Source organism: Hyla sarda, chromosome 9 (genome assembly GCF_029499605.1).
Source record: "Hyla sarda isolate aHylSar1 chromosome 9, aHylSar1.hap1, whole genome shotgun sequence".
In the NCBI taxonomy this organism is placed as follows: domain Eukaryota; kingdom Metazoa; phylum Chordata; class Amphibia; order Anura; family Hylidae; genus Hyla; species Hyla sarda.
The window spans coordinates 125,159,289-125,181,155 of record NC_079197.1 but is presented as its reverse complement, the minus strand read 5'-3'; the positions used below and the strand labels follow the sequence as shown (position 1 = coordinate 125,181,155).

General features: G+C 43.9%; 1 protein-coding gene across 1 annotated transcript in view; it reads left to right on the top strand.

Moving 5' to 3' along the window:
- The first annotated feature begins 14,420 nt into the window (after positions 1-14,420).
- The window catches only part of HTATSF1 (HIV-1 Tat specific factor 1), a 77,633-nt gene continuing 70,186 nt past the window's right edge, over positions 14,421-21,867 (top strand). Inside the window, exon 1 of the mRNA XM_056541348.1 lies at positions 14,421-14,577. Coding sequence (XP_056397323.1) covers positions 14,421-14,577 — 157 coding nt within the window. The remainder of the gene's footprint in view (positions 14,578-21,867) is intronic.

The window sequence follows — 21,867 nt, the reverse complement described above, 5'->3', positions numbered from 1 at the left end:
ATCTGCAGACCTCCAGATGTTGCAAAACTACAACTCCCAGTGTGCCCGGACAGCTAACGGCTGTCCGGGCATGCTGGGAGTTGTAGTTTTGCAACATCTGGAGGTCCGCAGGTTGAAGACCACTATTGGGTTCAAAATCTTTATTTTTTAGATTTTGCACCTATAAATTGGGTGCGTCTTATACGCCGGTGAGTCCTATAGGGCGAAAAATACGGTAGTTAAATTACACCATTCCGTGCAGTCCATGCAGTATCAATAGCACAATATTTTAATAGTTCTCAAAGTTCTGCATGTGTTGATTCTGCATGGTTTACTTTTTTTAGTTCCCCCCTAGGGACTCATTTGATTGCTCATACATATCAATGTAATAGATACGTCACAGCAGCCATGGAGGCCTAGTACAAGCCTCAGGCTGCCATTACAGAGGATTGCGGGCAGCCGATCCAGCCATTGCACTACCAATGATAAGTGCTGAACGCTGCCAACTATAAGCGGTGGCCCTTGGCTTACGAAATCATCTGGGCACCCCCGGGTATGGAGTGGGCTTGAATCCAGAGCCCTGTACAAGCTTATCTTAAAGGTGCCATGATGGAAATATCCAGGGGTTAATAACCTGAACTGAAATTTCAAACACAGTGCAGGTTATCAGATCTGCAGTTGTGGCGCAACTGCAAAGAACGGCTGAAGTATTTAAATGTGATTTCATTATTATTTTAGACAGCAGTGAATAACAAATCCTTATAAGACTTTACATAACTCACAGGAATCTATATTGATGGAGATTACAATACGCATAGACGTACAGTTTACCTATCGTTTGGATAAACTTTTTACTTGTCATAAAGAAAAGACTATTATTTCATTTCTTAAATGCTATTTTGTGTATTAGATTGGATTCTAATGTATCAGTGTATATCTGTTTATATCAATAATGGGAGATTTATGTATAAATAATCAGATGCTGATTTATGGACATGTGTAGTCCATGTGTAAATATCACAAAAGAAAGGAAATCCTGTAAAAAATCCTGTTAAATGTGTGATGTAGATTTAAAGGAGACCACAGCCATAGGCACTTATCCCCTATCCACAGGATAGGGGACAAGTGTCTGATCGCGGAGGGTCTGACCGCTGGGACCCCCTGCAATCTCTCGGTTTTACCGCGGCTCTGTGCGGCTAATGCGCATGTCATCAACCTAACTGCACGAACTCTGCATCTACGCCTCTCTCATAGAGATATATAGACAGGGCCTCCTGCATGAGAAAGCAGCGGCAGAGATTGCAGGGGGTCCCAGCAGATAGAGGATAAGTGTCTATGGCTGCAGATCTACTTTAATGCTGTCTTGTAATTGATGTGTTTTTATTTACATGATTTGGGATCCCCAAAAAGAATAAGGCTACGTTCATGTGATTTTTTTTGTTTAATGTTTATGTGTCAGAAACACTTCCAGCACATATTCTGAATCCATTTAAATGTCACTTTAGTCTGACGTATGCCAAAAATGGTCCTTTTGAGAAATGCACGGGAAGTATATACCAGCATGCCTTCTTTTTTTACCTGTACAAACAAGCAACAAATTCTAGTGAACGGCACGCAGGTGCATACATTGAGGTTTATGTTCAGTATCAAATTAATTCACTGTATAAATAATAGGAACATGTTTATACATTACTGTGCCAGCTAAACCATGACCTCTTGCCTTACAGTTGCCTATAACTATACGGGTAGAAAGTAATAAGTGAAACCTTTGATTTACCTGTCAGACAAGGCTAGACATGCAAGAGAACACAAGAGATCAGGTTGCATACACTTAGTCCAGGCTCCCTGCTGTGCCAAACACTAGCTACGCCCTGCCCTCCACCCCCTGTTCATATGTTTCACCTTGTCTTTTTGCTGAAAGAGATGGAATTCCCCTAACAACAGACAGTGGACAGCAGTTTACAAGGAAGGGAGACAACTAGTGGTCAATACTTCAGAGCTTTTTTTTCTGAATTAAAGAGTCATTTTTGGTAATAAATCCTTTGGTAAAAATCACATAGACTATAAAAATAGAGAGTTGTTTAAAACAAGTGAGAGTACTATTTCATACCTTGTAAATCAGGCCACAATTTATTTAATGTGTTTTTGTTTTCTCTTCCTATGTTGTAGGTGACAATTGTACTATATATATATATATATATATATATATATATATACATTTATATTTTGTTTTCAGGTTATAATGCCTCACAAATAATTTACCCTTATATGGCATTATAGGGTTTAAACCTTGGTGTTTATTGGGGTGGTCAGGAATCACGATGGCACCAAGTATTGGGTGTTTTAATTGTTCTTACATGTGGCTGTGTTGTTCTCAATAAAATATAAATAATTTTGTGATAAATTCTGTAAAAATGTCCACAATGGGCACGTGTCCTGGTCTGATGAATCACATTTTCTTTTACATCATGTGGACATTTGGATGCATGTATGTTACCTGGAGAGGAGATGGTACCAGGATACACTATGGTAAGAAGACAAGCAAGCAAAGGCTTTGTGGCACTCTGGGCAATTTTGATTCAGGAAACCTTGGATTCTGGCATTTATGTGGATATATTTTGACACATACCACCTAACTAAACATTGTCGCAGACCAGGAAAACCCTTCCATGGCAGCGGTATTCACTAATAGCAATGGCCTATTTTAACAGGATAATGTGCACGGACACACTGCAAAAACCATTAAGAAATGGTTTGAACAACCTGACAAAGAGGTCAAGGTGTTGACCTGGCTTCCAGTCTGACTGAAGATCTCTGGAATGTGTTGAGAAAAGAAGTCACATCCATGGAGACCATGCCTCACAACATACAGGATCTGCTGCTAATGTCCTGATACCAGATACTAGGGTACAACTTTAGAGATCATTAGAAATACACTCTTGGATGGGTCACAAATGTTTTAGCAGCACAAAGGGGTCCTACACAATATTAGACAGTGGTTTAATAAGACAGTGAAAAATAAGAAATATAGCAGAAAAGGACAGGTCTTTAAAAGGGTAAACAAGAAATAATAAAACAGATCTTATTTCTTCCCACAAGAGCACCACACCTGTCCTCAGGTTGTGTGTGGTATTACAACTTGGCTCCATTCACTTCAATGGAGCAATACCATACCCAACCTGGGGACAGGTGTGGTGCTTCTACTATTACTACCTATGGGGGGGAGGCTTCTGGTGCTACCATTACTACCTATGAGGGGCTTCTGCTGCTACTATTACTACCTATGGGGGGGCTTCTACTATTACTACCTAAAGGGAGATGCTGCTACTATTACTACCTAGAGGGGGTGCTACTAATACTACCTATGGGGGTCTCCTGCTGCTGCTATTACTACCTAATGCTGCTACTATTAACTAAAGGGGCTGCTACTATTACTACCTAAAGGGGGCTGCTGCTACTATTACTACCTAAAGGCGACTGCTACTATTACTACCTAAAGGGGGTGGCTGTTGCCATTTTTCCTACCGAAAAAGGTTGCTGTTGCTACTATTACTACCTATAGGGGCTACCACTACTACTACTCAAAGGGTACTGCTGCTACTTTTACCTTAAGGGGGCTGCTGCTACTATTACCTAAAGGGGGGCTGCTGCAAATACATAACTAAAGGAGGACTGCTACTACTACCTAAAAGGGCTGCTACTACTATATATGGGGGGGGGGGGGTGCAACTATATACAGGGGACCACAACCATATACCAGGAGGCTGCAACTACTATCTGCAAGGGAACCTACCTACAAGGAGTAACCACTACTTATAGGGGGCTTCTACTGCTTACAGAGAATAACTATCCACAGAGGGCAGCTATCTATACCTGGACAAACCAGTATGGCACCTTCTTAATGGGAAAACCATGTAAAGCGACCTGTCTACCTACTGGAGAGACTTAACTACCTAATGTGGAGGATCTACCTCCTCTTCCCCAACCCACTTATCTACTCACTCAACTATGTAGGACACTAAGAGGGTTATTATTACTGTATAGAGCTGTATAGGTGCTGAAGAAGTACAGCGCCTAAAATGTTTCTCTTGCAGGTTCTGTGGAGATGAGCTGTGGCTGGAATAAATAGTCATGACGGCCAGGGCGATGAAGAAAAAAAAGGAAACAACTCCAATTAGAGAAGACGTCACCTGCGAATCACCTGATGTTGTTGTACAGTCATGGCCGTAAATGTTGGCACTCCTGACATTTTTCTAGAAAATGAAGTATTTCTCACAGAAAAGGATTGCAGTAACACATGTTTTGCTATACACTTGTTTATTCCCGTTGTGTGTATTGGAACAAAACCAAAAAAAGGAGGGAAAAAAGCAAATTGAACATAATGTCACACCAAACTCCAAAAATGGGCAGGACAAAATTATCAGCACTGTTAACTTAATATTTGGTTTCACACCCTTTGGAAAAAATAACTGAAATCAGTCACTTCCTATAACCATCAATAAGCTTCTTACACCTCTCAGCCGGAATGTTGGACCACTCTTCCTTTGCAAACTGCTCCAGGTCTCTCTTATTGGAAGGCGCCTTTTCCCAACAGAAATTTTAAGATCTCTCCACAGGTGTTCAATGGGATTTAGATCTGGACTCATTGCTGCCACTTCAGAACTCTCCAGCACTGTTGCCATCCATTTATGGGTGCTTTTTGACGTATGTTTGGGGTCATTGTCCTGCTGGAAGACCCAAGATCTTGGCTGCAAACCCAGTTTTCTGACACTGGGCTGTACAGTGCGACCCAAAACCCGTTGGTAATCCTCAGATTTCATGATGCCTTGTACACATTCCAGGCACCCAGTGCCAGAGGCAGCAAAACAACCCCAAAACATCATTGAACCTCCTTATTTCACTGTAGGTACTGTGTTCTTTTCTTTGTAGGCCTCATTCTGTTTTCGGTAAACAGTAGAATGATGTGCTTTACCAAAAAGCTATATCTTGGTCTCATCTGTCCACAAGACATTTTCCCAGAAGGATGTTGGCTTACTCAAGTTCATTTTGGCAAAATGTAGTCTTGCTTTTTTATGTCTCTGTGTCAGCTGTGGGGTCCTCCTTGGTCTCCTGCCATAGCGTTTCATTTTATTTTCATGTCAATAGATAGTTTGTGCTGACACTGATGCTCCCTGAGCCTGCAGGACAGCTTGAATATCTTTGGAACTTGTTTGGGGCTGCTTATCCACCATCCAGACTATCCTGCGTTGACACCTTTCATACATTTTTCTCTTCTGTCTATGCCCAGAGAGATTATATACAATACCATCGGTTGCAAACTTCTTGATAATGTTGCACACTGTGGACAAAGGCAAATCTAGATCTCTGGGGATGGACTTGTCAGCTTGAGAATGTTGATATTTTTCCACAATTTTGGTTCTCAAGTCCTCAGTTCTCTTCTCCTCTTTCTGTTGTCCATGCTTAGTGGCACTCACAGACACACAATGCAAAGACTAAGTGAAATCCTCTCCTTTTTGTCTGCTTTCAGGTGTGATTTTTATATTGCCCACACCTGCTACTTGCCCCAGGTGAGTTTAAAGGAGCATCACATGCTTGAAACAATCTTATTTATCGACAAATCTGAAAGGGTGCCAATAATTTTGTCCAGACCATTTTTGGTGTTTGGTTGACATTATGTCCAATTTTCTTTTTTTTCTTCCCTTTTTTTGTTTAGTTCCAATAAACACAAAGGGATTAAACATGTGTATAGCAAAACATGTGTTACTGCAATCCTTTCCTGTGAGAAATACTTCCTTTTCTTGAAAAATTTCAGGGGTGCGAACATTTACGACCATGACTGTATATGTAACATGCTGCGCTCCGGCCGCTGACTCCAGCCGTGAGCACAGCGTCCCCGACTCCCTGCTCGTCCATTACCTCGCTCCGCTCCTGCTGCTTCCTCTCAGCCCCGATGCGCGCGTCCCCGTCCCTTAGGGCACGCGCGCTGGGGCTTTCAAATTTAAAGGGCCAGTGCGCCCACAATTAGTGAATGCACCTGTCCCCAAGTTATAAGTTGTTTGTAACTCCCACACTTCCCTGCCGGATCTTCAGTGCTCATTGCCTGAGAGAAATCGTTCCCATTGCCTGTTTTGCCTAACCGTGTTTCCAGACCTTCCAGCTACGTTTTTTGACTCCGAACCTTTGCCGCCTGCCCAGACCTTCTGCTACGTTGACTACACCTCTGCCTTATCCTCTGGTACCTCACTTTGCCCAGTAAACTGTGTGGTCGAGCCGTATTGGGGGTAGCCAATGTAGGTAGAAACGGATGCCGGCACACCAAAGTCTGATGTAAAAAATGTTTTCTTTTATTCAAACAAAAGGATGCATACAATAACGCAGCACGCGTTCCGGCCACTACAGCCTTTTTCAACTGCATGGCAACATAATGAACATCGAAACTATTTAAAGCGCCTGTCACATAAGATACACGTCATTACAGCAATCAACGTATTCCCCAGATTCACAGAACACCTCCCCTCATGACATCATAATCCCTGTGTGAAAGCAGAAAGTAAACAATTAATCAATTTCATGAATGAAACGTAGTAATGGTGCGGTGCTTCATACTGGCCATTGTAGCTATGAAGAGAGAGAGAGAGACACGTCAATCAATAAATGTATAAACCATACATGACATTCAATACAGAAGGCTAGGTAGATCATACTCGCGGTTAAGGCCACAAGATTCCAAGGTGTCAAGTTTATGTATCCAATATGCTTCCTTACGGAGTAGCAGCTTTTTAATATCTCCACCTCGTCACAGTGGAATCACGTCATCAATAAGCTGGAATTGTAACTGGGCGATATTGTGGTTCTGTTTGTGAAAATGGTTAGGGATTGGTAATAAGAGATTTTTACAACGAATGTTGGATTTATGCCTATTAATGTGGTCTCCTACACGTTGGGTGGTCTCCCCGACATATAGGAGACCACATGGGCATTTGATCACATACACCACATTTCTGGACTGACACGTGAAAAATCTGTTAATCGGGAAAGTTTTGCCAGAGTGAGGGTGAGTGATTTTTTTTCGTACTCATTACATTAGAACATTGAGCACAGTTTAAACAAGGGTATGTACCTGTTTTTTTTGGGTACTGTACCTGCTTTTTTAAATATTACTCCCAACGTCCGTATGTACCAATTTGTCTTTAATATTCAGGGCTCTCTTCTTGCAGATAAGGCGGGGATTTTTAAATTCTTCTACCCCAGGGTAGGATTTACCCAGAATGTCCCAGTGTTGTTTTATGATCCTATCAACTTTAAAACATAATGGGTGAAAAGTACGAACGAAGTCGACTGTTTTAGATCTGACTTTAGGAGTAGGTTGGTTATTTATGTCAGAGATGGTCCCGAGAACTTTTTCGGGGTAACACCGCTCCCTAAACTTATCATCCAATTCCTGTAGTCATTTTTCCTGTAGTATAGGGTCCTTAACAATCCTGGTAATATGTTGTTTTTGAGATTTTGGTATTGATTTTTTAACAGATGGTGGATGGGCACTCGTGAAATGTAATAGACTGTTTCTGTCAGTTGGTTTCCTGAAGAGGTCTGTGGTAAGTCCTCCTTTCCCATCTTTTTGTACTAATGTATCAAAAAAACTAACACTTTCTGTATCCTGGGTTAAAGTAAATTTTAATTCCAGTCTGATGTTGTTAAGATAATCAAAAAACTCTGACAATGACGTTTGTGGCCCCTCCCATATGCATATGATGTCATCTATATAGCAGCGCCATATTTTGGCATGTCTCAAAAAAAGTTCATTAGGGTATACATATTGGTCTTCAAAAAATGCCATATATGCATTAGCATATGGAGGGGCCACATTTGCCCCCATCAACGAGCCTTTCCGTTGCTGAAAAAAATAATTCTCATACAAAAAGTCATTTTCCCTTAGTATAATATTCAGTATGTCCTCCAAAAAGTATTTTTTTGCGAAGTAGTGTAATTGCTCTTATCCAGCAACCATTTGGTTGCCTCAATCCCTTTATCGTGGTCGATAGATGTGTAGAGACTGACCACGTCTATCGTCACCAGCAATGTGTCACTTGTAATATTTCTAACTGATCCTATAGTCCTGAGAAAATCAGAGGTGTCAAGAAGGAAGGCAGGAGTATACTTAACCCATGGGGCAATTAGACGCTGGATATGTGGTAGAGGGTCCTTGTCCACTTTTTGGTACGTTTCACTGTCCACCAATTGCCGTAAGATTTCTTTTTTATAATTTGTGGTATCCATAACAACAATGGATCCGCCTTTATCGGCTGGTTTAATTGTAAAATTTTTATCGGCAGACAGTGAATCGAGTGCCCGTCTTTCAAGTGTTGACAGATTATTGTAAACCGAATATTTCCCATGTTCTATGTCTCTGGTCAATAGATCCACATCCATCTTTACAAGATTAACAAATGTCTTGACAGGGTGGTATAATTTAGGAGGATTGTACCTAAATTATTATTGTACTCCTGAGCCGTAGGTTCAAGCCCTCCAGAGTCATTTTACTTTCCCAGTGTTTCTGTATGTCGAGATTGCAGTCCCAAGTTGGTGATCCTCTCCCAGAAAATGTGTTTTAAGTCTGACTAAATGAAACAGTCTTTCTAAGTCTAGATCCAATTGAAATGTATCCAATTTTTGTACAGGATTAAACAGTCTTTCTAAGTCTAGAATCCAATTTTTGCACAGGACTAAAAGAGAGGCCTTTTTGGAGTACTGCAATCTCCACCGGAGACAGACATCTAGATGATATGTTAATAACTAAAGAGTCGGTCCTACCTGTGACCTGGTTAACACTGGTCCTCCCGGTTTGCCGATGATGGCGGCCCACTCGTCTCCTCGGCGTTCTCTTCGTCTCTGTAAAAAAAGGACGTCTGTTTAGGTGGGTGTTGGCACAATCGCTTGAACTTGATGATGAATATCCTCCGCGATTGTAGAAAGTGTTTCCTCGCCGAGAAGAGGCGGTGGGCTCCCGCCATCTGTAGATCCTTTTAGCAAGGTAATCTTCCGTGTCTCTAAAGAATTTTTTGCTTTTTCTTTATTCCAATTCCTTGCGCAGGTTATCAATCTGCCTATCCAAATCCTGTTTTAAGTTTGTGAAGTCATCAGCCTTCAATGAGTCTTGCAGCTGTAAAGTAATGGCATCAACCTCCTTCTTGGTATCGACGATCGCTTTTTGCAATCGTTCCACTGTCAGAACGATAATGTCCAGTGAGCACTTGTTTAAGATCCATTCAAAGTCTTTGCAGTATTCTGCGTCCTCAGAAAATAGGGTGGGTCTTAGATTTACCTGTAATCCTCACGGTATACGCTCCAGGCGATGATATTCAGCCAAAGTTGTGTTGTGTGATTCATACTATAGTAGTCGGTGTGACTCTCATTCTAAAGTCCTCCTTTGCAGTTCATTTGCAGGAGATTTCAGAAAGTCAGCAGATGTAGTCGTCTGGGATATTATCCTGGTTGCTTCATCCTCACTAAAGGACAGCATGGAAGACATCTGTTCTGATCCCGTGCACATACCTTAGGGAGTAGCAATCCACAAAATATTTAGGTTGGCACTGTAGATCTGTGTGGGTGCAGGGATAGGGTGCCCAATGTAGGTAGAAATGGATCCCGGCCCACCGTGGTCTGATCTAAAAATTGACAGATCGCCGATACCAAGAAGGAGGTTGATGCCATTACTTTACAGCTGAGAGACTCATTGAAGGCTGACGACTTCACAAACTTAAGACAGGATTTGGATAGGCAGATTGATAACCTGCGCAAGAAATTGGAAGAAAGAAAAAGGAAAAAATTCCTTAGAGACACAGAAGATTACCTTGCTAACAGGATCTACAGATGGCGGGAGCCCACCGCCTCTTCTCGGCGAGGAAACACCTTCTACAACCTCGGAGGATATTGATCATCAAGTTCAAGCGATTATGCCAACACCCGCCGAAACAGACATCCTTTTTTACGGAGATGAAAAGGATGGTGAGGAGACGAGGGGGCCGCCATCATCGGCGAACCGGGAGGACCAGTGTTAACCAGGTCACAGGTAGGACCGACTCTTTAGTTATTAACATATCATCTAGATGTCTGTCTCCGGTGGAGATTGCAGTACTCCTAAAAGGCCTCTCTTTTAGTCCTGTACAAAAATCGGATACAATCCAATTGGATCTAGAATTAGAAAGACTGTTTCGTTTAGTCAGACTTAAAACACATTTTCTGGGAGAGGATCACCAACTTAGGACTGCAATCTCTACATACAGGAACACTGGGGAAAGTAAAATGACTCTGGAGAGCTTGAACCTACGGCTCAGGAGTAGGTACAAGCCTCCTAAATTATACCATCCTGTCGAGACATTTGTTAATCTTGTAAGGATGGATGTGGATCTATTCACCAGAGACATAGAACGTGGGAAATATCCGGTTTGCAATAATCTGTCAACACTTGAAAAACGGGAACTCGATTCACTGATCCGCCGATAAAAATGTTACAAATAAACCAGCCGATAAAGACGGATCCATTGTTGTTATGGATATCACAAATTATAAAAAATAAATCTTATGGCAATTGGCGGACAGTGAAACGTACCAAAAAGTTGACAAGGACCCTCTACCACATATCCAGCATCTAATTGCCACAGTAATTGAAAAATATAAAGATACAGATATCATTGATGAGAAACTAGCTACTTACCTAAACAACACCCTATTACACCTGTGTTTTACATTTTGCCAAAAGTACATAAGGAGTTAACAGATCCACCGGGTCGCCGAATCGTCGCCTCCACGTCGGTCCTATCTCCTCTTTCCATTATATAAGAGAAATCACTTACCCCATGGGTTAAGGATACTCCTGCCTTCCTTCTTGACACCTCTGATTTTCTCAGGACTATAGGATCAGTTAGAAATATCACGAGTAACACATTGCTGGTGACGATAGACGTGGTCAGTCTCTACACATCTATCGACCATGATAAAGGGATTGAGGCAACCAAATGGTTGCTGGATAAGAGCAATTACACTACTTTGCTTAAATAACTTTTTGGAGGACATACTGAATATTGTACTAAGGGAAAATTACTTTTTGTATGAGGATTCTTTTTTTCAGCAACGGAGAGACTCGGCGATGGGGGGAATGTGGCCCCTGCATATGCTAATGCATATATGGCATTTTTTGAAGACCAATATGTATACCCTAATGAACTTTTTTTGAGACATGCCAAAATATGGCGCTGCTATATAGATGACATCATATGCATATGGAAGGGGCCACAAACGTCATTGTCAGAGTTTTTTTTATTATCTTAACAACGTCAAGCTGGAATTAAAATTGACTTTAACCCAGGATACAGAAAGTGTTAGTTTTTTTGATACATTAGTACAAAAAGATGGGAAAGGAGGACTTACCACAGACCTCTTCAGGAAACCAACTGACTGAAACAGTCTATTACATTTCACGAGTGCCCATCCACCATCTGTTAAAAAATCAATACCAAAATCTCAAAAACAACATATTACCAGAATTGTTAAGGACCCTATACTACGGGAAAAACGACTACAGGAATTGGATGATAAGTTTAGGGAGCGGTGTTACCCTGAAAAATTTCTTGGGACTATCTCTGACATAACTAACCAACCTACTTCTAAAGTCAGATCTAAAACAATCCCCTTCGTTCATACTTTTCACCCATTAAGTTTTAGGGTTGCTAGGATCATAAAACAACACTGGGACATTCTGGGTAAATCCTACCCTGGGGTAGAAGAATTTAACAATCCCCGCCTTATCCGCAACAAGAGAGCCCCGAATATTAAAGGAAAATTGGTACATGCGGTCGTTGGGAGTAATATTAAAAAAAGCTGACAGTCCTTTCTTTTTACCCAAAAAACAGGTATATACCCTTCTTTAAATTGTGCTCAATGTTCTAATGTAATGAGAACTAATAAAATCACTCACCCTCCGACAAAACTTTCCTGATTAACAGATTTTTCACGTGTCAATCCAGAAATGTGGTGTATGTGATCAAATGCCCATGCGGTCTCCTATATGTCGGGGAGACCACCCAGCGTGTAGGAGACTGCAATAATAGGCATAAATCCAACATTCGTTGTAAAAATCTCTTATTAACAATCCCTAACCATTTTCACAAACAGAACCCCAATATCGCCCAGTTACAATTCCAGCTTATTGATGAAGTGATTCCACCGCGACGAGGTGGAGATATTAAAAAGCTGCTAGTCCGCAAGGAAGCATATTGGATACATAAACTTGACACCTTGAAACCTCACGGCCTTAACCGCGTCTCTCTCTCTCTGACGTGATTCCACTGTGACGAGGTGGAGATATTAAAAAGCTGCTACTCCGTAAGGAAGCATATTGGATACATAAACTTGACACCTTGGAATCTTGTGGCCTTAACCGCGAGTATGATCTACCTAGCCTTCTGTATTGAATGTCATGTATGGTTTATACATTTATTGATTGACGTGTCTCTCTCTCTCTCTTCATAGCTACAATGGCCAGTATGAAGCACCGCCCCATTACTACGTTTCATTCATGAAACTGATTATTTGTTTCCTTTCTGCTTTCACACGGGGGTTATGATGTCATGAGGGGAGGTGTTCTGTGAATCTGGGGAATACGTTGATTGCTGTAATGACGTGTATCTTATGTGACGGGAGCTTTAAATAGTATGGATGTTCATTATGTTGCCATGCAGTTGAAAAAGGCTGTAGTGGCCGGAACGTGTGCTGCGTTATTGTATGCATCCTTTTGTTTGAATAAAATAAAAAAAAAAGTATTTCAGACCTTGGTGTTCCGGGATCCGTTTCTACCTACATTGGACACCCTAGCCCTGGCACCCGCACAGATTTACAGTGCCGACCAAAATATTTTGTGTATTGGGAGTAGAGACCTGGGTGTCGCCTTCCGCAGCAGATCCATCCTGCCTTGCGGCGGGCTCTGGTGAAGACCAGCAGCACCTTAGACTCCGCTCCCCGATACGGTCCGAGTCATCAGCCACACAGGTAGAGGATCCACATCCAGCTCCGTGACAGCCCGCATTCAGGTGCGTGACAGTATGTAATCCCTTATATGGTCTGCAGAGCCTGTGTAGAGCTGATATCTATCACTATATAGTCACTGTATGGGGGGGGATATTTCCTCCTTATATACTGGTATTATTAGTATTATTGGTTTCAGTATACAGGATTTGGTCAGTAACACTTTGATGGAAATATGTATGGTAATAATATTCATCCTTGTATACTGGTATTATTAGTAATATTGGTCAGCATACAGGATTAGGTCAATTATGGTAATATGTATGGTGATAATATTTCCTCCTTGTATAAGTAACAGTACCCTATTATACCCAAACATGATTGACATTCGGCCCCTTTCATTTTGTGGCTCTGTCTTCACAATAGCCATACCCATTAACCAAATGACCGGGCCTATTTATTGGGTTCCAGTCTGGCCCTGGACATAGTGGTAAGAGTCACATAGTGGAAGGTGCAGGGTCCCCCAGCCACACTGAATATTTCAGGAGAGCAGTGTGCTGATCTTGTAGGAGGTCACAGGGTGAGCCTTACATAGTGGAAGGAGCAGGGTCCCTTGCAGCACAGAGTATTTGAGGAGAGGAGTGTGCTCATCCCAGAGGAAGTCACTGGGTGAGAGTTACGAAGTGAAAGGAGCAGAACAGAGTATTTCAGGAGAGGGGTGTGTGCGGGTGTGTCTCCTTGAGCTCCTGCAGACTTCCTGTTGAGTAGAGTCAAGCAGGTGTTCCAACAGCCCTTCCCCAGGTTTGTGGCAGCCTCGTGGGAAGGGTCTTCCTGCGTGGAGCCCTGGGAGTCCTAGGCATCCACCTCCCATTCCAGGCTGGGGGGGGGGGGGGGGTGGAGAGCAAACAGCAACAGCCATTGTTCCGATTGGAGGGAGAAGATGTAGCAGAGTCTGCAGCAATGTAGGCTCTGCTTCCCAGGCAACGGTTCCAAGCCAGAGATCCAGCAGTGGAAGGAAGCAAGAAGGAAGAGTGTGGAGATGTGGACTGAAAGAGGGCCCAAGGAGTCCAGCGCGACCTACTGCTCCAACATGACCGCACGACCGTTGTGGTAAGGAGCTCAGGTTGGCAAGAGAGGACCTGCGTGGGGCTCAGAATCTAGCAAGCACAGGGTACAAAAGGAATAAGCCTGAGGTAAAGAAAAGAATTACATCCCTGAAGGCTGAGATCGCAAAGCTGGTGGAGAGGAGGGCAGAGATTTTGGAAGGGAGCGGTCTCTTCAGGGAGAAGCTGGAAAATGAAGATAGGTTTGCTGCCATGAAATCCCCAGGTAAGGTGAAGGTGGGAGTGGATGATGGGGAGAGTGATGGCGGTGAAGAAAGTGAGGATGGAAGTGAAGGAGTTAAGGAGGAGGAGAGGAAGATGGAGGGAAAGGAAAGTGTACAAATTGCGGAGGAAGAGGCTGTGCCGGTCCCTACTTCATGTGACACTCAGACCACCAAGACCACCCAGGACAGCTACATCGAACCGGCACAGGTGGCGCTACCATTTAGTGAGAGTGAGGAGGATGATGTGGAGAGTGAGTCTGTGTGAGGATGTGGCAGTAAAGAAGAAAGCAAAGAAGACCCAGGAAACAGTTCAGTATGTGTTTTTCCTTTCTAGCAGGCTGGACCAGCTGCGAAGCTGGTTTAGGCTGCTGGGCCCCCCCAGACCCAGCATGGGGGGTACAGCATGGCGTCAGAGATGGCTGTAGACCCAATAGATGTGAAGCCTACCCGTCCTGCCGGTAGGGAAGGGCAGGATGGGCTTATGGTGGGCAGTTCTGGCGCTGCAGGACCGCTCCAGGGTGGCGTGTCCAAGTGCCACAGGCTATTTGCTCTGGGAGCGGTTCCCTGAGCGCTGCGGGACACTCCACTGTGAGAGGGGGGAGTGTCCAGGTGCCAAAGCATGATGATGTGGCGGCCTGTGTGGTGGGGAGTGGTTCCCCGTCTGTTGCCGGCAGTGCTGGCGCTGTGGGACACTCCCCAGTGAGGGGGGGAAGTGTCCGGTTTCCAGCAGTGGTGAGCGTTGGGTCCGTGTGCTCGGGGGGTGGTCCTCTGAGTACAGTGTGCTCTGCGGGCACTCCCCTGTGGGGGGGGGGGAGTGTCCAGGGACCAGGATCAGCTGCAGAGCCCATGTGGTCGGGCAAAACCAAGCGCTGGCGCTGGGGTGCGCTCGGAGTGGCAGCCCCAGCGCTTGGAAAGTCCCATGACCCATGGAGGAGGAGCCATAAGCATCGACCCCATCAGCTAAGCCAGCACAAAAGACTGTACTAAGGTCAGCAATACTACAAGTCCCAGTGAGCCCAGGGTCTATTAGGCAGGACACTGAGGGTGCAGGATGTGAGAATGATGGGTGTAGTAGTGCTGTGGATGAGAGGAGTGTATGTGGGAGTGTCAGTGGAGTGAATGATGGTGGAAGTAGTAGTGGTATGAATGGAAAGAAAGATAATGGGAGTAGTGGTGTGAATGGTGGTATTGGTGGGTCTGGATCTTGTCCGGCTGCCCCACCGGTAGTGTTTGCTGCTAGGAGCTATGCTAATGTCTCTGTCCGGCTCTGGAGGCTATTTGCAACAGCGCCTCCTGGAGGCTCTACGTAGGGGCGAAAGGTCGGAGGGGAGGGGTGAGATCCACCTGTCCCCTCTACCTGTCCAAGTAGAGGGGAGGGGTGAGGTCGACCTGTCTTTCTGGATAGAGAGGCATGGTTTGGGGGCTTTCCGAGAGCAGAATGGGGAGGTGGTCTGGTCTCTCCTGATACCTGGGCAGGACAATACCTGTAGGAATGTGGTCCGTCTGATTTGGAGGGGCAAGGATGCATGCCCACCTCGTGCTAAAGTAGCTCAGCTCCTCCCCCAGATGGAATTCAGGGAGAGTGACATCTTTGCCCTGATTCACCCCTACTGTTCGTCCGAGTTTGACGTCAGTTTCATTTGGCAAGAGGGTCTTAAACTGTTCTGGTCGAACTACGAAGTGGCAAAGAGCGAGCCCGGCTGGTGGGATTTCACCATAAAGGCGATTTCCCGTCAGAACTCGATGGAGAAAGTGACGGTTTTGACTCATAAAGAGTCGCTTTCTTGTTATGACATCATGACCTGGCTCGGACGGTATGGGCATGTGACGGACATGCCCAAGAAAAACTTGATGAGCACGGGATCTGGTCCGGGGCCTGGACATTTTCTGTCAAACTCAAGCGTTCAGGGAGTACGGTTGCCCACATTCCATCAGCTGCCTTCCTTGGACGTGATGGGATCCAGTTCTTCAACCAGGGGCAGCCTAATGTCAGTCACAGGTGTGGCAGCCCCACCCATTTTAGTGCAGCCTGTACTGTGCAGGTCTGTGCTCTGTGTGGTAGGGTGGATCATCTGGCCGCATCCTGTAGGCAGATCCGGTGCCACCTGTGTGGTGTCCTCGGGCACCCTTTTTGCCGTTGTCCTAGGCTCACATCTTTTGGCTTTTGATAGGGATTACGGGAGGTACCACTCACCTGACCTTTACAGAAACTGTAAGATGTACTCTATAAGAATGAAAAAAAGACAGAGCTCTCATAGGGCAGTACGTTTGATCAGTAAATATTTAGAGTGAGCGGTATATGCAATAACCACTCACCTTGCCTGGTTGCATTAGGCATGCAGCAACCTGGATTGTCTAGGTGTGGAAGTAACAGTGCAGCCATCCAGAGATGTCGAGGAGGTGGCAGCCTCACTCGATAGTAGATAATCAGGATAGAAGGGGAAAAAAACTCTGGATCCTCGGCGCCACCCGTTGCAATAAACTTCAGAAGTCACTGGTACAATAAAAAATTTCTTTATTCACCTATGTCAGATGCGTTTCGAGGTTTAGGATACCTCTTTCTCAATGACCTTGAGGTATCCTAAACCTCAAAACGCGTCTGACATAGGTGAATAAAGAAAATTTTAATTGTACCAGTGACTTCTGAAGTTTATTGCAACGGGTGGCGCCGAGGATCCAGAGTTTTTTTCCCCTTCTATCCTGAGAAACTGTAAGATGTCAGTGAGTAGTAAAATCATTTCAGGACTGATTGATAGTATTGGATCTCTGAATCGGTCCAGATCAGGGATCTTGGAGGTCGTCAGATCCTTCTACTCGCACCTCTTGGGAAGGAAGGATCTAGATCGAAACAGGATGTCGGCTTTCCTGGCTGAAACCATTCCTGAGCAAGGGGTAGACCCTTCTCTTGATGTTTTGGCAGAAGAAGATGTTTTGCCCCTAAGAAGTCGCCAGGTCCGGATGGCTTAATATCCGAGTGGTACAGGACCTTTAAGGAGTCTTTAGCTCCCCCCTTGACTGAGGTATTTAATGAGTGTCTCTCCTCGGGCACTCTGCCAAAGTCAATGAGGAGGTCGGCCCAGTCAAAGGGTAAAGATCCGAGCCGCATTGAGAACTGGATGCCCATAGCTATTCTCAATATGGACAGGAAGCTTCTGGCCAAGATACTGTTTAATTGGCTGCTGAAGTTTGCACCCCGCTCCTTTCGGGGGCCCAGCACTTCTCTGTTCCAGGCTGAAGCACCTTAAGTGCTGTCCTCGGTGTCTGGGAGGCAGTGGAGCAGAGTAATGCAGGTCTCTGGAAGGGGTACTTGCTGTCCTTGGATCAGGCCAAAGCATTTGATAGGGTGAACCCCGAGTACCTCTGGTCCATCTTCCTGAGATATGGCTTACCAAGTAGTTTGGTTAATTTAGTTAAGATCTTGTATGCAGGGGCAGAGAGTTTCCCGCTGGTGAATGGTTGGTCTGGCCGCTCTTTTAAGGTGGGGTCCGGAGTCTGTCAGGGTTGGCCTTTGAGCCCACTTTTATATGTGTTCGCGATCAATCCTCTCCTTAGGAGGGTGAGTCGCGGACCATTGGCGGGAGTTGGGATGAGTCTGGTAGAGCCGGAGGCCATCCAGAGGGTGGTGGCGTACAATGACGATGTCATTATTTTCATCTCCTCAAGGGAGGAGGTCGATGTGGTGATGTTGGAGGTGGACCGCTACTCGGAGGAGTCTGGGTCTAAGATCAACCGGGATAAGTGTGAAAGTCTCTGGCTAGGAGGGGGAGATCCCACATTTGATCTCCCGGACACCCTTCCAGGGCCCCAAGAATCAGCAAAAGTCTTAGGCATTACATTCAGCCAGAATGACTATCCCACCAAAAACTGAGATGGTAAGCTCCAGGGTTGTCTATGACCCTCAGGGAAAGGGTACACCTGATCAAATCGTACCTGCTCCCCTTGTTTATCTATCTTGCCAGAGGCTTACTACACTAGGATCTACAGCCTGTGTTTCCAACTGTTATGGGGGAACAGGTTGAACCTAGTCAAGAGGGAGGTTAACAACTGCACGAGGAGACTAGGAGGTTTATCTATGGTAAACCCTGTGGTGTTCTTAACGAACACCTTCTTGAAAGCTAACATCGCAAACCTCTGGAAAGAGAGTGCTCCTCCGTGGGTACTCTCCTGAAGGGAATGGTTTCGGTCTTTCTTCCAGGAATGGGAGAGAGTAGGGCAAGTGAAGGACCTCCATATGCCCCATGGATATCTTCGGCTTACGCTACCCTGACTCTGAAGGCGATATGTAGGTGGGGTCTTGGAGTGTGGGAGATCAGGACCCAGTCAAGGCAGTTCCTTGACAAACGGGTTCTGTTGACCCACTTCCAGAAGCCTCTGGCACTCAGCGACTGCCCAGGTCAGGATCTGAGGGTGGGGTTGTATCTTTTAAACATGAAAAGGATCCCCCAGAAGTTTTCGGACTTGGTCTGGCGCTGCTTTCAAGGGAAGCTATGTGTAATCTACAACCTGTTGTACAGGAACTCTGACGATCAGGGATGTCCTCGAGAAGTGCGGGGACATGCTGGAAAGCAAGGACCACTTCCTGCTTCATTGTCCCTTTAACATAGGGGTTTACAACCGGGTGGGCACTTCCATCGGCTGGAGTCAACTTGGCGACCTTACCTATCCGGAGTGAGCCTATGGGGCATTCAGGAACCTGGGTGGCCCAGATCGGGGCACTTTGTTTCTTGTCAGTTTAGTGGTTAGGTACCACACATGGAACACATGATGTTTAGTGTCTACACAGCAGAAAGTCTTCTCCGAGGTGTAGGTCTGAAGAGTATGAAGAGATCTTTAGAGTATGTCAGTCTTGGTACCAGTAGGGCTTCTCTCCTGTGGAGAGGGTTTTCATTTGATATGTCCTAGGTACTAGACCTTTTGGGTAGAGTACCTTTATTTTGATTATAATTAGGGAGAATTGTAGGGGGATTTAGGGAAAGAGTTTAAAATTGTTTTGATGTATCAAGCCTGCCATCCTTCTTCCTGGTGGTGGGCTAATGCATGCGCACGCTAGCTTTTTGCTTTGTTTTAAGCTGATATGGTATGAAGGGCTTATAGGCACCAAATTTGGGCCTAAATGGGGTTGTGGTTCAGTGAGTATAAGATTTTGTATACGTTGGTTGGGAGGAGTGCTAGGTGGGGAGGGTGTATTTGTGGGTGGTGTTTCGATTTGGGACTTGACATGGGTCAGTTAAGGACTGGACTTTGTGAACTGTACGAACGGTATGCACTCTGACCCATGTACAGAAGGGGTGGTGTGGGGACAGTTTTAGTGTAGGGATTTTCCTAGTGTTTTCTATTGTTTTTGTAAGTGTTTTCTGTAGTACATATATTTTATTTATATATTATATTTATGTGATTTTGTATCTATGTTGTTTTATATCTATATTGTGTTTCATGTTATATAGCATTATAGTAGATATGGCAGTCAGACAAGTTGTTGTGTTGTCATGATTTTTAATAGAGCTTTTGGTAAGGTGGGGAGGGGGGGTCATTAATTGGAGCAGATTTATTAAGATTTGCATTTTATACATCAGCCTTAGGGTTCCTTCAGACATTTTTTTGCAATGAATTTTATTTGGAAGGAATCAAATACAAAAACTGTGCTTCTTTTCCTCCGAATTAGTCAGTATTAGTATACAGTGGGGATCAAAAGTTTGGGCACCCCAGGTAAAAATTTGTATTAATGTGCATAAAAAAGCCAAGGAAAGATGGAAAAATCTCCAAAAGGCATCAAATTACAGATTAGACATTCTTAAAATATGCCAACAAAAGTTAGATTTTATTTCCATCATTTACACATTCAAAATAACAGAAAACAAAAAAATGGCATCTGCAAAAGTTTGGGCACCCTGCAGAGTTAATATCTTGTACTGCCCCCTTTGGCAAGAATCACAGCTTGTAAACGCTTTTTGTAGCCAGCCAAGAGTCTTTCAATTCTTGTTTGAGGTATCTATCTGCCCATTGTTCCTTACAAAAGTCTTCCAGTTCTTTGAGATTTCTGGGCTGTCTGTCACACACTGCTCTTTTAAGGTCTATCCATAGATTTTCAATTATGGTGAGGTCAGGAGATTGTGAAGGCCATGGCAAAACCTTCAGTTTACACCTCTTGATGTAATCCCCCGTGGATTTTGATTCATTAAATTCTGTTCCCCTTCTTCTCCAAACATACCTTTTCTCATTCCAGCCAAAAAGTTTAATTTTAACCTCATCGGTCCACAGAACTTGTTTCCTAAATGCATCAGGCTTGTCTATATGTTCATTTGCAAAGTTCAAACACTGATTTTTGTGGTGAGGACGTAGAAGAGGTTTTCTTCTGATGACTCTTCCATGAAGACCATATATGTACAAGTATCTCTTCATAGTGGTATAGTGTATCACAACTCCAGTGTATGCTAGATCTTTCTGGAGGGATTGTGCAGTCAAACATGGGTTTTGAATAGTTTTTCTCACAATCCTGCAAGCTATTCTGTCTGATATTTTTCTTGGTCTTCCAGATCTTGCTTTAACTTCCACTGTTCCTGATGACTGCCATTTCTTAATTACATTCCGAACAGAGGATATTGACATCTGAAAATGTTTTTCTATCTTCTCATAGCCTTCTCCAGCTTTGTGAGTGTCAACTATTTTCAGTTTCAGATTTCTAGACAACTGCTTAGAAGAGCCCATGGTGCTGATTGTTGGGGCAAGGTCAGATGAGTCTGGGCATTTAAAACCTTTGAGACTGACATCACCTGGTCTTCCCAGATGATGATTGAGAACAATCCATGACACTGGCAGGTCTCAGCTTTGCAAAGGGGGCAATGCATGCTATAAATTCTGCAGGGTGCCCAAGCTTTTGCAGACACCATTTTTTTGTTTTCTGTTATTTTGAAAGTGTAAATGATGGAAAAAAAACTAACTTTTGTTGGCACATTATAAGAATGTCTAATCTGTAATTTGATGCCTTTTGGAGATTTTTCCATCTTTCCTTGGCATCTTTATGCACATCAATACAAATTTTTACCTGGGGTGCCCAAACTTTTGATCCCCACTGTACATACTATTAACTAATATTATCACAGCTAGTTGATGTTGTGCTGTTATAATTATGGTGCATGCCAATCTAGTATGCAAAACTTTATATGATGATTTCTATAAATAATACTCAAAACAGGCAGCTAAAAAAAAGGGCAGGGAGGTACTAATGGGTAGGCATTATATGATACAGATAGAAATATCCTTCCCACAATGATAATAATGAATGATATCTCTTTGTTAAGCGCAAAGATATAGGATATCGTAAAGATAGAAAACAACAGCTCAATCAGGAAAAATTAGATATACTTTATAGTCAATCACTGGGCTGTTCCTATAGAAGAGGATACTACAATAGGATAGTACAACAAGGTAATACAAATACTTATGTATAGTGGGGTTGTGCTCATAGGCCAGAAGGATCTAAATAAAAGAGATAAATGAAAGGTATTCATTAAGACTAGAGATGAGCGAATTTTTGAAAAATT